Source organism: Nelumbo lutea, chromosome 1 (genome assembly GCF_056320005.1).
Source record: "Nelumbo lutea isolate HS-2025 chromosome 1, American lotus-T2T, whole genome shotgun sequence".
Taxonomy (NCBI): Eukaryota; Viridiplantae; Streptophyta; class Magnoliopsida; order Proteales; family Nelumbonaceae; genus Nelumbo; species Nelumbo lutea.
In genome coordinates this window covers 75,405,745-75,419,552 of record NC_142684.1, presented here as the reverse complement: position 1 = coordinate 75,419,552, position 13,808 = coordinate 75,405,745, and the positions used below count along the sequence as shown (strand labels likewise).

At 40.6% G+C, this 13,808-nt stretch overlaps 1 protein-coding gene across 1 annotated transcript; it reads left to right on the top strand.

Annotated features, from left to right (window-relative positions):
- CHL (chloroplastic lipocalin) lies at positions 1-12,464 on the top strand. The gene is made up of 5 exons (XM_088964687.1): positions 1-272; positions 9,960-10,086; positions 10,547-10,786; positions 11,503-11,793; positions 12,100-12,464. The coding sequence occupies exons 1-5, from the start codon at positions 199-201 to the stop codon at positions 12,376-12,378; spliced, it is 1,011 nt and encodes a 336-aa protein (XP_088820813.1). The 5' UTR covers positions 1-198; the 3' UTR covers positions 12,379-12,464.
- The last annotated feature ends 1,344 nt before the right edge of the window (positions 12,465-13,808 follow it).

Here is a 13,808-nt window from a genome sequence, read left to right as displayed (position 1 = left end):
AGATATCAATATATTCGACTGCAGAAGGCAGTCGGAAGGAAATCAGGGACAGGGGGGGAGGGCTTTCATGGTGGTCGAACACATAGAGAGTAAACCTGGAGTGAAGTGAGGCTAGGCTAAGCTGGTGTTATCATATTGAGAGTAACGACGAGGGTATAGAATCGGAGACTTTTAGGGGCTTTAAGAAGTTGGAACACAATGCTTCTCCAAACGTCCCCGCTTCTTCAACCTTCTCTTCCTCTTCCTCCTTTCTATTGGAACGGTCGAGCTAGGTTCTGTACATGATGCAAATGCTTTCTTTATCTGTATCTTCAGCTTAATTTTCAATACTTCCGGAAAGTTCATTTGTCTGTGCTTCCTCGTGAAACTGGAATATCTGAGGAAGCAATGATGAAATTGTCGTCTGTCCTTCATCTTCTTCTACTTCTTTGTTTTGTTATTCTGAACTAGACCTCATAGATCATGAAGAAAACCTAGCGAAATTGAATGCCCTTTATCGTGTTTGCATTTGGATTTTCCTAGAAGGGCATTTACAATAGGGATTTCTTCTTGTTTAAGTAGTTCGTTATGAATATAGTTAGGATGATAGGATAGTTTGTCTATCCCTAAGTTCCCTGTAATGTAATTCATATTTATTTTGTTTCTCGGTCTTGGCACTAATCATCCTTCATTCTGCTGGGTGGGCATGGCTGTTTTTACAATATTCCTGTAAAATTCTCCCCTTTTTATTTTTATTAATTCACCAGTGTACAGCACTCCTGGAGCATATACCTACTTAATCCACCGCCCTCTACTTTTATGAACATATGTCACACTCCTTTTGGGTTGTCAAACAAATGTAATGAAAATGATTCTGAGTTGTCTCTTGGTTATCAAATTTAACTAATTCTCAGTATCTACTCATGTTTTTACTATGATACATTCTACATATTCTGTTTTAGGTTGGACTATGGACTATGTTGAAAACTTTAGATTACAATAAGTTCCTCCATATTCTAGCTCTGTTCTTAGCCCTTCTTTAGTATCCTTACTGGATCATCTGCAAGCAACATGCACCAGATGTCTCCTTATGTGTATGCGTTGTTTATCTCATTCACAACCAACTCAAAGTAAAAGGAAGGCGGCCTTAATATTCACTGTCATTGGGCTATTGAGACTTAACTTTCCTCTCCAATTGATCTCATGCTGGTTATTGCTCCCCTATAAACTAAATACAATTAATGTGGAATTGCTGCCAAAAAAAAATTAGTATGGAATAAGTATGATTTTGGAAGCCCCAAATTTATTGAACATGATCATTGAGCTTTTCCTTGTTTCTGGAGGGATTTAGGGAATTATAAACCTTGTACGTGATCATGTATAAAAACTTGTCTTTAACCTGGAAGGAATGTTTTTATGCATTGGGTTTTATCTAGGCACCTCATACTCTTCTTAATTCTTTTCTTCTTATTTCTTTTTTGTTAATAAGAATTTTCTCTTATAAAATAAAATTAATCAAAAAGGGAGAAATACAGTTTTTAGCTCAAAGAGTAGCAAATGATAAAAAAGCCTCCATAAGGGAGGAGAAGGCATATCTCAGCAACAACAGGGTAGAACAAGGGCCAGTGGTCATGGCAAAAACAAAAGGCCAATGCAGAATGGTGGGAGGTCTAGAGAGAGAAGAGTGGGATAGTAAGTTTGTGATACAAGCCAAGGAAAAAGGTTAATGATTGGAGGAGGGTAGCTGACTTACTGACAACCAGGTTGAAGCTGAAGAGTGTCTTCATAGTAACCCCCTTCGTTAACTGTTAAGCCCTCCTAGATCCAATAGAGAATGAATTGGAAATATCAGCTATCAATGTTCAGGCTGATTTCGGATTATTCACAGTCTTTAAATGGAATCCAACATCCAACTCCAAGGATTTATTTGTCGAAGATGGTGTGGTGGTGCATGTAATAGGCTTGCTATTTCATCAATGGAAACAAGAAGTAGCAGAGTCTATAGCAGTATTGTGTGGAGGAATCTTGAAAGGAGCTTTCTGGGGCGATCTTTATTCAGTAGCAATCCTGCTAAGTGGTGTGAAGCCATAAGACATTCCACGAAAGGTAGAGGTAAGAACAGAGGGGAGTTTTGTCTCTGTGTGGCTAGCATCCTCCATTGAAGCAGGGCTATGGAAGGAGGCTCGTATGGTAGGAGGGGAGGAGGAAGAAGAAGCATTACGTGGACTTGTGAGATTGGTTAATTCAAATGGGAAGGAATGTTTCACTAAAAAGGGCTAACAAATTCTAGGAAGCCAAAAAGCTTTGGGGCAAATGGAAGGTCAAACCTGTAGAAAGAAAGAAAAGGCTATGACAAATGGCAGATCTTTTGCACGGGTGGTGTCAGGGGAAATAGACAAAAATTTACCAATGTCTAAAGGGAGAGGGCTGAACCAGCAACCTCAGACAGGGAGGGTTGCTGGTTCGACCATTAAAACAGGGGGGTGTGATTTGTTAAGAGGTCACGTGGGAGGAAAAGACAGAAAATGGGCCCAGTCAAGTGGATCCCTTTTTTGGTGGGCCGGAGAAGGCAACTCAAGTAAAGGCCTTAAAATTGGGTTCTTATATTACAAGTTTTGAGCCCAAGGCCCATTACAAGATAGATGGACCAAGGGACCCTTTAAGTAAGCACGTGACTGGGAGAAGGGATGAGCTGATAGACGAGATTAAGCGTCTATCTTCTTCTACCCTGAATCCCTCCTTTCGATCGAACAGTTCAGGCGCAAAATCTCAAGACTCTCTACAGTGGGTCCCATCCAACCTGGCAAACCGTCTCTCACCAGATAGGCGCAACCCGAGATACCCGAAGCCTAGTGATTTGAACAGAACAGGGTTTGAAGATTGGTTGAGTGAACAAAACAACAGTGACGATTCTGATAGAGACGGAACTTTAAGTTTAGGAAGCCTGTCACCGAAAAGCAACAATGATTTACTTGAAACAGAAAGATTGCATATAGAGCTGTTGTTTTTAGAGGAAGAGATTGAAGAGGCAGGTGGCGGGAAGACTAGAAATGGTGAAGAAAATGGTCCTAAAGCTGTGAAAACTCCTATTCCCTTCATCGAGGGAGCTGACCCTAAGTCTAATGAATTACAGGATGTTGGTGGAGAGGGACAAGAATCGGCCGTGAGGATGGATGTGGGTATTCCAATGTCGGAAACACAGAGAAAGGTTTTCCAAGTGGGTAGGTCGTCAGGAAGTGATTCTTTCACTACGTCTACTTCACAACTTTGTCCAAAAAGGGGAAAGGCCTTAAAACCATTTGTCGCCTATCAACAACTCAATTCCAGTGATTCTAGTCCTACCCCCATCCTACCAGGTATGGGTGTCAATTCTTTTTTAGGTACTAACTTGTCTGTTATGCCTGTAACAGATATTCCAGCTTCCCATCCAAGAGGTTTTGATGCAAGAGAGAGGGTGATAGTGGAAGGAGGAGAGAGGGTGATGGAAGGAAGTAGTAAGGGGGAGGCAGACAGAATTTGGGAGTTGATCTGTACAATGATGGAGGAACTAAAAAAGAGGAAGGACTCTTAGAGAGATGTTGTAGCCAAAATAAGTGTGAGTAGGGTAAAATTCTTCCTCAGACATTGGCCGGAAAGGATGGAGAAAAGAAAAAGGATGATTGTTGTATTAGGAAGGGGGGGAAAAACGAACAGAGAAGAAAAAAATATTTGAAGTGGAAAGGCTAATCTCAGACATTGAAGGGGATTTAGAATTCAATGGTAGAGAGGATAGGAGGAAGGGCCTAAAATGAGGAGATTATGGCCTTTTCATGGGTTTTTTTTTGCTATTTTGTCTCGATGAAAATTATTAGATGGAATGTAAGAGGGTTAGGGAGTGCAAGAAAGAGAAGGGTGATCAAAGACCTACTCCGAAGGGAAAAACCCGATATTGTGTTGTTACAAGAATCCAAAATGATGGAATTAGATGGGAGATGGGTGAGGAGTTTTTGGAGGTCTAGAGATTTAGGTTGGAGCTCATCTCCTTCTTGGGGAGCCTCGGGGGGGATCGTAACACTGTGGAGGGAGGATGTGGTGGAAGTAGTGGAAGAATTGATAGGCAAATTCTCAGTTTCCATTAAGTGTAAGAATGTAGAGAATGGGTGTGTATGGGTCTTAATCAATGTTTATGGCCCTAATTCCTATAGAGAGAGGAATGAGATGTGGGAGGAACTATATGCAATCAAGGGGCTATGGGATGGCCCTTGGTGCCTCGGCGGGGATTTTAATGTCATTAGATTCTCTAATGAAACCAATAATCTCCAACAGGTAATTACAACAAGCATGAGGAAATTTAATGGTTTCATTGAAGAACGTGAACTGAAGGAAATACCTCTGCTACAAGCCAGTTACACATGGTCCAACCTTCAGGAAACCCCTTTGTGTTCGAAGTTGGACAGGTTCTTATTTAACCTTGCCTGGGAGAATAGTTTGGAAAACTTAGTTGCTAGAGTGCTACCCAGGGTCACCTCTAATCCCTGTCCTATCCAGATAGGTACTGAGTTTTTTCCTATAGGACCCAAACCTTTTAGACTCGAAAATATGTGGCTTACCCATCTAGATTTTGTGAAAAAAGTGAAGGAATGGTGGGGTGAGGAGGAAAGGGGGGTAAGATGGAAGGGAATCAAGTTTCATAAGAAATTAAAAAGGTTGAGAGCCAAAATAAAAGAGTGGAATAGAGATCATTTTGGTAGAATTGAGGTTCAAAAATTGTGCCTAATCTCTCGAATAGAAAAACTTGGATGTAAAGGAATCTCAAAATGGGTTGACCGAGGACAAAATGTTAAGGAGACATTTGAAAAAGGATTTGGAAGAGGTGTTACTGAGGAAAGAAATCAGTTGGAGACAAAACGCTAGACACAAGTGGATTAAGGAAGGTGATGGGAACACTAGATTTTTCCATGATTTGGCAAATGGCAGACGAAGAAAGAATCATGTGACCAAGCTAGAGATAGAAGAGGAGGTGATTACCAACCATGATGACATAGCCAGAAAATTTGTGGACCACTTCAAATCGATTTATAGAAGACCTTTGAGTGAGAGAGTAGTCGTGGAAGGGATGGAATGGCCAAGAATTGATGACGGAGTGGCAAGGTGGCTGGAAAGGGATTTCGAGGAAGAAGAAATTAAGAAAGTTGTCTTTCTAATGGATAGATCCAAGGGTCCAGGTCCAGATGGCTTTACAATGGGTTTTTATCAAGACTGTTGGGAGGTGTTGAAAGAGGATTTAGTTGAAGTCTTTAAGGAATTTGCAGACAATCACATTATAAGCCCTGGAATTAATGCCACCTTTTTTGCCTTGATACCTAAGAAGAATGATGCCAACCACCCAAAAGATAATAGGCCTATTAGTCCGGTGACAAGCATTTATAAAATTTTGGCTAAAGTGCTCTCTTTGAGGATCAAAACAGTCCTCCCTTCTATCATTAGTGAAACCCAAGGGGCTTTCATTCAAGGGCGACAAATAACAAATCAGATCTTAATTGCGAATGAGTGTATGGAGGAAATGAAAAGGTCTAGTAAGAGAGGTTTCATTTGTAAATTGGATCTTGAAAAGGCCTATGATTTGGTGGACTGGAAGTTTGTTATGGGCCCGGGCGTAGGATCTCGTCACGGGTCGGTCCACGGGGAGAACCTCTTGCTTCCCCTTGCGCCTTCCCTTGCGTGCAGACCCTATTGTGGAAAACCGAATGGGTGATTTGTCCAAGAGACCACCCGAACTCTCCTCACTCTTCTCTTGACTGGAAACTGAATACTTTATTCCCAAATCACAGCTCCTTAAATAGGAGATTACAAGAGGAGACTCCTTACTCCATTCGACTAAGCTAGGACAATCCAACTTTAAATCAAACTCCTACTTCTAACAGAACTCAGTTCTTATCTCTAATAGATAAGTAAGAACAGAACTCCTACTTCTAACAGACTTCTAACAGAACTCAATTCCTATCTCTAATAGATAAGTAAGAACAGAACTGGAATAAGTAAACTATTGGCGAGCTAGCAAGAAGAGCTGATGTGGCAAGATAAGCTGTTGTGTGGGCCCCCCTCACTACAATTGCCGGCGGCGGTAATTCTTCCTACGAATGCATCCACAACATTACTCCCCTCTTGGACTACGAGCCTGTCCTCAAGCTTGAATTCAGGATGGGTGTCAGGAAACACCGTCAAAGGAATCCCGGATAGGTGGAATGACTTTGCCCTCCTGGATCGGGTTCCAATGAAGGGGGTTCATCCTCATCTTCCTCTTGTTTCACCAGGAGGCAGAAAAGTCTCTTGCACTTTTGCCCTACTGAGTAGAGTTCATTGCAATTAAAACATTGCCCCCTCGCCCTACGTTCTGCCATCTCAGCCCTGGAGTGCTTAATAGGGGGTGTAACGACGCTGCTCCCCACACTGGATGCTGATCTGGAATTGGTGCTCATCTGTGGCTTCCGTTCTTGGCTAGTTGCTGGATATGGAGCCATTCCGAGTGGTTCCAGGGATGCCCATGCTGATGGAGGACACCCCATACTGAAGGTTCCGTGGCTGAGTTGTAGTTTGCGTTCGAAGGCGCGTGCTAGGTTCATGGCTGTGACCAGGTTGGGAGGGTGTTGCATCTCCACGTCCACTCTTAGGGGTTCTGCTAGCCTCGCGGTGAACATATCAACTTGTTGATCTACGCGAACCGAAGTTGCTCTGGCGAGAAGGGTTTGGAACTGGCATTGGTATTTTGCCACGGTTTCAATTTGCTTGAGGTTGATTAACTCGCCCAGCGGGTTGCTTGTCAACGGTGGTCCGAACCTGAGGAGAAAATATGATTTAAACTACCCCCAACTGAGCCTGGGTTCTTCTTGCTCCAATCAGTAGAACTAGAGCTATGCCTCTTCTGATAGGTGGAAGGCGGCCAGACTGACCTTATCTTTGTCATCAGTGGCTGATTACGGAAAAACTGTTCGCAGCGATACAGCCATCCTAACGGGTCTCCGGTGCCGTTGTAAGATGGGAATTCCAGCCGGCTATACTTGGGAATAACTGCGGCTGTTGGGGCAGCGATCTGCTGTTCGTTGGATGTGTCTGCCCAGTCCGAACGGCGACTATTTGTGGTGGCGGTTCCCTCAGAACTTTTGTCCTTGTTGGAGAGGAATGCTTCCAGTAGGCGTCGCAGTTTCCGGACATCATCCTTGACTTCACGAACCTCCATGCTAGTTTCTGTGAGCCTATGTTCCAGTTCGTGGACCCTGGAAGACAGCGGCTCCTGTTCCCCCATGACGGTGGGCTCTGATACCAGAATGTTATGGGCCCAGGCGTAGGATCTCGTCACGGGTCGGTCCACGGGGAGAACCTCTTGCTTCCCCTTGCACCTTCCCTTGCATGCAGACCCTATTGTGGAAAACTGAATGGGTGATTTGTCCCAGAGACCACCCGAACTCTCCTCACTCTTCTCTTGACTGGAAACTGAATACTTTATTCCCAAATCACAGCTCCTTAAATAGGAGATTACAAGAGGAGACTTCTTACTCCATTCGACTAAGTTAGGACAATCCAACTTTAAACCAAACTCCTACTTCTAACAGACTTCTAACAAAACTCAGTTCTTATCTCTAATAGATAAGTAAGAACAAAACTAAGTAAGAACAAAACTAGATAAGTAAGAATAGAACTCCTACTTCTAACAGACTTCTAATAGAACTTAGTTCCTATCTCTAATAGATAAGTAAGAACAGAATTGGAATAAGTAAACTATTGGCGAGTTGGCAAGAAGAGCTGACGTGGCAAGATAAGCTGCTATGCGGGCCCCCCTCACTACTGCTGCCAGCGGCGGTAATTCTTCCCACGAATGCATCCACAACAAAGTTTCTATTAGAGGTTATGTGAAACTGTGGATTTGGGGACAAGTGGTGTAGGATTTTTGGGTGTATCAGTATTTGTCACAACTCTATTCTGGTAAATGGTATGGTGAGGGACTTTTTTCCAGCTTGCAGGGGTGTCAGGCAAGGGGATCCACTCTCACCCTTCCTTTTTACTTTAGTAGCTGATGTGATTAGTAGGATCATTACTAAGGTTGACAGTGAAGATGCCATTAGGGGTTGGAGAATAGGGAGACACCAAGTCCCCATCACCCACCTTCAATTTGCAGATGACCTAATGATCTTTTGTGAAGGAGGTTTTAGCGAAAAGGTAGCAAACCTAAAGGAGCTAATCAAAGGTTTTGAAAGTATTTCTAATTTGAGAATAAATTTGGAAAAGAGCTGCATAGCGGGTATAAATTTGGAGGTAGGGGAGGTCGAGGCTATTGCGGAGTGTCTTGAGTGTTCCACCTCTGCTTGGCCTATGTTATATTTAGGGCTTCCTTTAGGGGCAAATCCTAGGGAGAGTAGATTTTGGACCCCGGTGATAGAAAAGGTTGAGAAGAGATTAGCCTATGTCCTTTCCTCTATATCTCTCCTAATTGGTGTATCCTCTGTAGAGCTCACGGTGAGGATTGTTACCACCTATTAATATCTTGTCCCTTTTCTGCAGACCTTTGGGCTTGGCTACTTTTGTTGTTTGGGAGTAGTTGGAGTCTACCAGTAGAAGTTCACATGCTCTTCAACCATTCTACCTTTTATTGGCCTACTGGGGAATTATGTGGAGATGTGCTCGGGTTGCCTTGATTTGGACTCTTTGGGAAGAAAGGAATATTAGAATTTTTCAAGAGAAGGAGAGGAGCAGTCAAGAATTGAAAGACTGTGTGTTAAATAGGGCAATACCTTGGCTGAAGACCTTGGAAATCTTTCATCAATTCTCCTTTAATGACCTTTGGAGAAATTGGTCAGCAGTAGCGAGGTGTTCATGTCTAAAGGACACATTACAAGTTGGTCTCCTCCATCCAAAGGCTCACTGAAGTTGACTTTGATGGAAGTAGCATGGGTAATACAGGATTACCCGGAATGGGGGTGCTTTGAGAAACGAGAAGGGAGAGATTTTGTTGCTCTACTCAGGTCCCTTGGGAATTGGGAACTCCATCAGGGCAGAACTTTTAGCTGTTGTACAAGGGGTGCAATTTGCAAACCAGCTGGGGGTACAACACCTAACAATCGAGGGGGATTCCAAAGTGGTGGTGGGTTGGTTGAAAAATCCTGAAGAGGCTATGTGGCGTGGGGAGATCAGCAAATACTTTGTCAGATGTGTTAGCTAAGCAAGGGGTAAATAGGGAAGAATTATTTTGGGCTCAGTTGTGATTCTTGCTTTTCTTTCCTAGTTTACTTGTAAGATTCAAGGAGGGGCTGCAGCTCGCGCCTCTCCCTGGGGTGTTGTATGAACTCACTCTAAATCTGCTTCTGAATTAATAAATTTATTATCATTCATCAAAAAAAAAAAAAGCTTATTCTTATTTGATGTATGAGGCTCAAACCACTAATGTAACTCATGCCAGCAGTTTATCTACCCATTGGATGAGCCAATGCTCCCCATATGACCAGGTGCCAGCACTAATGTAATTTATGTTTCTGACATGATTTTATTTCATCCTGGTGGTGTGTAGTATAATATATGAAAAAAATAGTTGGGAACTAGAGATATATAGCATATGAGTTATGTGGCGTTTGTCTAGGCAAAACTGTTGGCATGTGCCTGACACTAGAACATGATGGAATCTTGTAAGTTCATAGTTTTAGAGAATAGATTGTCCTTGTACATAGATTGAAATAGTAAGTGATGCTTTTCAATTGAAATGTTATGTTTGTTTGAAATTGCATTGATATTCTAAGTTCTTTTCTTCTCTTTTCTATTTTTTACCTATCAATATGTTGAATAGTTAGTATGAAATATTGCCTAAAACTGAACAAAAAGTTCCTTCAATGCCAAACTTGGGAATTCATGTTGTCTGCTTAAGTTTCTGACATCGATTGTGAATTAAATGCTGTTTTTATTTAGTCTTACAAGTTTTTTTATCTTTTTTCTTTTGTGCCCCTATGCTACCTTAGGGAGATGCCAGGAAAGAGAATGGTAAAATGTTCTTTAGAACATCCTACATTAAGCAGCAAATATGTTGTCAGACATATTTTACCTGGTGTTGCTGCTGCATTCATACTTCTCTCTCGAGCAGACCAGGTAATATTACTTTAGTTTTCTTAATATGCTTTTGGGTAGAATATCAGATAATTTTTATGTCTGCCTGATTTTTAGTCCCATTAATATGAAAAGACATGTTCAATTTATGGAGTTTTAAGAGGAATGATCACTATCACTAAATTGAAAGGACCATATAGCAATGCGTTGTGATATAGAGACACACTTAACCTGTCTCTCGATGGGCTTCATTTACTTATTCTTCTTGGGGAGGGGGAGCCCAATTAGATGATCTTAACATTAGACAATTCAATGTTTATGTGAACTATTTCCCATTTTTCTCTCAACAGTAAAGATGAAGTGCCATCTGACCTTATTGTGGAAACCAAAAAATAGACTCAAGAAATATGAACAAACTGACAATTTAGATTGCGCAGAACAAAGAATTCTAAGCCTAAGAAATTTACCTCCATTTAAGAACAATATCATTTTTCTTTGTCAGGTTGTTGCAGCAAATCCGTCTCATTACTCTAACCTGTGCCAACTGGCATCTGCAGCTGATAATGTTCCAACTCTGCAACTTGATGAAGGGTCTGATGAAAGAAGTGAGAAACTAATGGTTATGAGGGGAATGACAGCTAAGAATTTTGACCCCGTCAGATATTCTGGAAGATGGTTTGAAGTAGCATCACTTAAACGTGGATTTGCTGGACAAGGACAGGAAGACTGTCACTGTACACAGGTAAAATTTATTTTGTTGCACCAAGGCTAATTGGTTTCTGATAAAGCTATTGAAAAAGGGAAAGTTTTTCTCACAACTTTCCCATTTTCAATTATTTTCTCAGAATCAAATGTAGCCTAATGGTTTGCATGTTCTGGGAAAATGTCAAGGTTCTAATTCCATAGAGTTACATACATAGACATGAACCATCTTTCAAGCAGTCCTAATTGTTTAATTAGAAAGATCAATTAGATACATAATTGCCTAGAGTTAGAGAAAAATCCCTAGGACAACTTTCCCTTTTTCAGTAACTTTCTCAGATACCAATATGTCATGGGTGCAGGAAACATAAAAGGTTCTAATTCCTTAGAATTACATGCATAGACATGAACCATCTTTTAAATCAATCCCAGTTGTTGAATCAGAAGGATCACTTGGATGCATGATTGCCTAGAGTGCAGAACACAATCCTAGTTTCCTAGCTGTCCTACATCATCTTCTCCATTTTTAGATTCAACCTTTTCTTTCTAGTAACTCAAGTTTTCTCTTCTTGGCTGGTACGTGGCCAACCATTTGAGCATGAATCTGTTTTTTGCTGACTGAAATGCTCTCTCTCTCTCTCTCTCTCTCTCTCTCTCTCTCTCTCTCTCTCTCTCTCTCTCTCTCTCGTTTATCAGTGCTTTTGGAAGAACGCGAGAGGCTATATACTGTGAATTCCTGACTTCCAATATTTGCAGGGAATATATACATTTGATCCTCAGGCCCCCTCTATCCAGGTTGATACCTTCTGTGTTCACGGTGGCCCTGATGGTTATATTACTGGTATACGAGGAAAGGTTCAATGCCTTTCCGAGGAAGACATGAAGAAAGCTGAAACTGATCTAGAAAGGCAGGAGATGATTAGAGAGAAGTGTTACCTCCGCTTTCCTACACTGCCATTTATTCCAAAGGAGCCCTATGATGTGATTGCAACTGATTATGTTAACTTTTCTCTAGTCTCTGGTGCAAAAGACAGAAGCTTCATTCAGGTAATGGACACATCAGAAAATTATGAAGTAGATCACTGGTTGGATGGTCCAAACCTTTGTAACATTGCATTTTTCACCCACTTCATACCGTTCCTCATATTTGTCTACTTATCCAAGGGAGAACATTGTTGATTCCAACCAAATGCATTGGACAAGGATCATCTAACCAAGGATAATCATAGTTTTTCTTGCCCAATGTCCAATCAAGTATTTTAACCAGATGTTACAATCAGCTGTGTTGTCTGATTTCATACGTCTGAAATAATGTAACATTCTAATCATCCATCATTGGTTTTGTTGTTTTAGATTTACTCAAGGACCCCTGACCCTGGACCTGAATTTATAGAGAAATACAAAGATTACTTGGCCAACTATGGATATGATGCAAACAAGATCAAGGACACACCACAGGACTGCCAAGTGATGTCTAACAGCCAGTTAGCTGCAATGATGTCTATGTCCGGAATGCAGCAGGCCCTAACAAACCAGTTTCCTGATCTAGAGTTAAAGGCCCCCATTGAACTAAACCCCTTTACAAGCATATTTGACACTATTAAAAAGCTTCTTGAGCTCTATTTCAAGTAGTTATTGTACTATATTGATTTGCTTTGATATTCGCATTACATTTTCAAGTTGTGTGTCAAGCAATAAAATGAGAGATCATTGCCTAAGCTGACTCCAAGTCGAAAAAATCAACCTGTGATGATCTTGAGCTTGCAATTTATATGCTCTTTGAGACAGAACATGATTACAGGTGTGCTAAAGGTGTTGTTTGCCCATCTAACAAACCTCCAGATATGCAGTTGAAAACATTTCATGGCTCAGGTGAGTTCAATGACTTGGATAATTTAAAGTATGAAATTAGAGATGAGGATGTTGAAGATGAAGATATGGAGCCTGCTAGTCCATGAGTGACTAGGAAGACAATGATCCGGAGAAATGTGGGGCACATATCAAATAGGTTGGGTGGGTGGTAATGAAGAGTTATCACGGTTTGCTTGTAAATTGTAAGATGAAGAGGTTATCACATTTTGCTGCAAATTGTACAATGGATTATTCCGAGAATGGTCAATGACTAGATGTTTGCCTTGCAACAGGCTCTTAGCTCATGTCCAGAACTTCAGGTTTCAAATATCCATGGAATACTTGACATATCAAAACAACAATGGTTTTAAAGAATGAAAATTATATGAAACTGCAAGGATTTGAATCAGGGTTCCTACTTGACAGGTAAGAGTCTACCACTACAATATTTACAGGAACATATCAAAACAACAATGGTTTTAAATTGTGACTTCTGACTTATATGCATATTTGGTTTTCCAGAATTACTACCATTAACTTCTGACTTAATGGTTTTAAATTAACCATTAAAATGACTATTTCTTGCTATATGTGTTTGAACCTTATTTATAATAGTATTTAGTTACAAAAAAAAAGAGCCTTAAAACGTCATTGATGCATATGAAGGATTCTTGTGAGTTCCCTTTAGGCTCTAACATATCCACTCACATCCGAAGCATATCGTGATATGTTCTTAAAAATGCCTTGTTAATATTAATATTTTAAGCTAGATTGGACTTGATGACTGGGCCATTCAGAGGGAAACAGTGCCCAGAACAGTTTTTGACACGGTGTATGACCTGTGTGTATACTTGTATCCCAGGATATTCATTATTTTCAGCTTATTTTTTCGTAAAATAACTATAAAAAATTATCTGAAATTATGTATTATTTATTATATTTTATTTAAATAGTCAAAAGGTCAAATATATATATATATATAACTGGTATTGCCACGTCAGCATGTCTTTCCTTTGAGAGAAGCTATTTATCTATTCTCATTTTTTTGAATTTTTTAATTTTTTAATTTCATATCATTTTTAAAACAACCAATGAGAAACACTTTCTCAATAACCTAAATAATCACTTCTCCTAAAATTACTCCTAAACTACCTCCTCTATTATCCCTCACTTTCTCCAAAATTATCTCTAATTCTTATTTATCTTCTAAA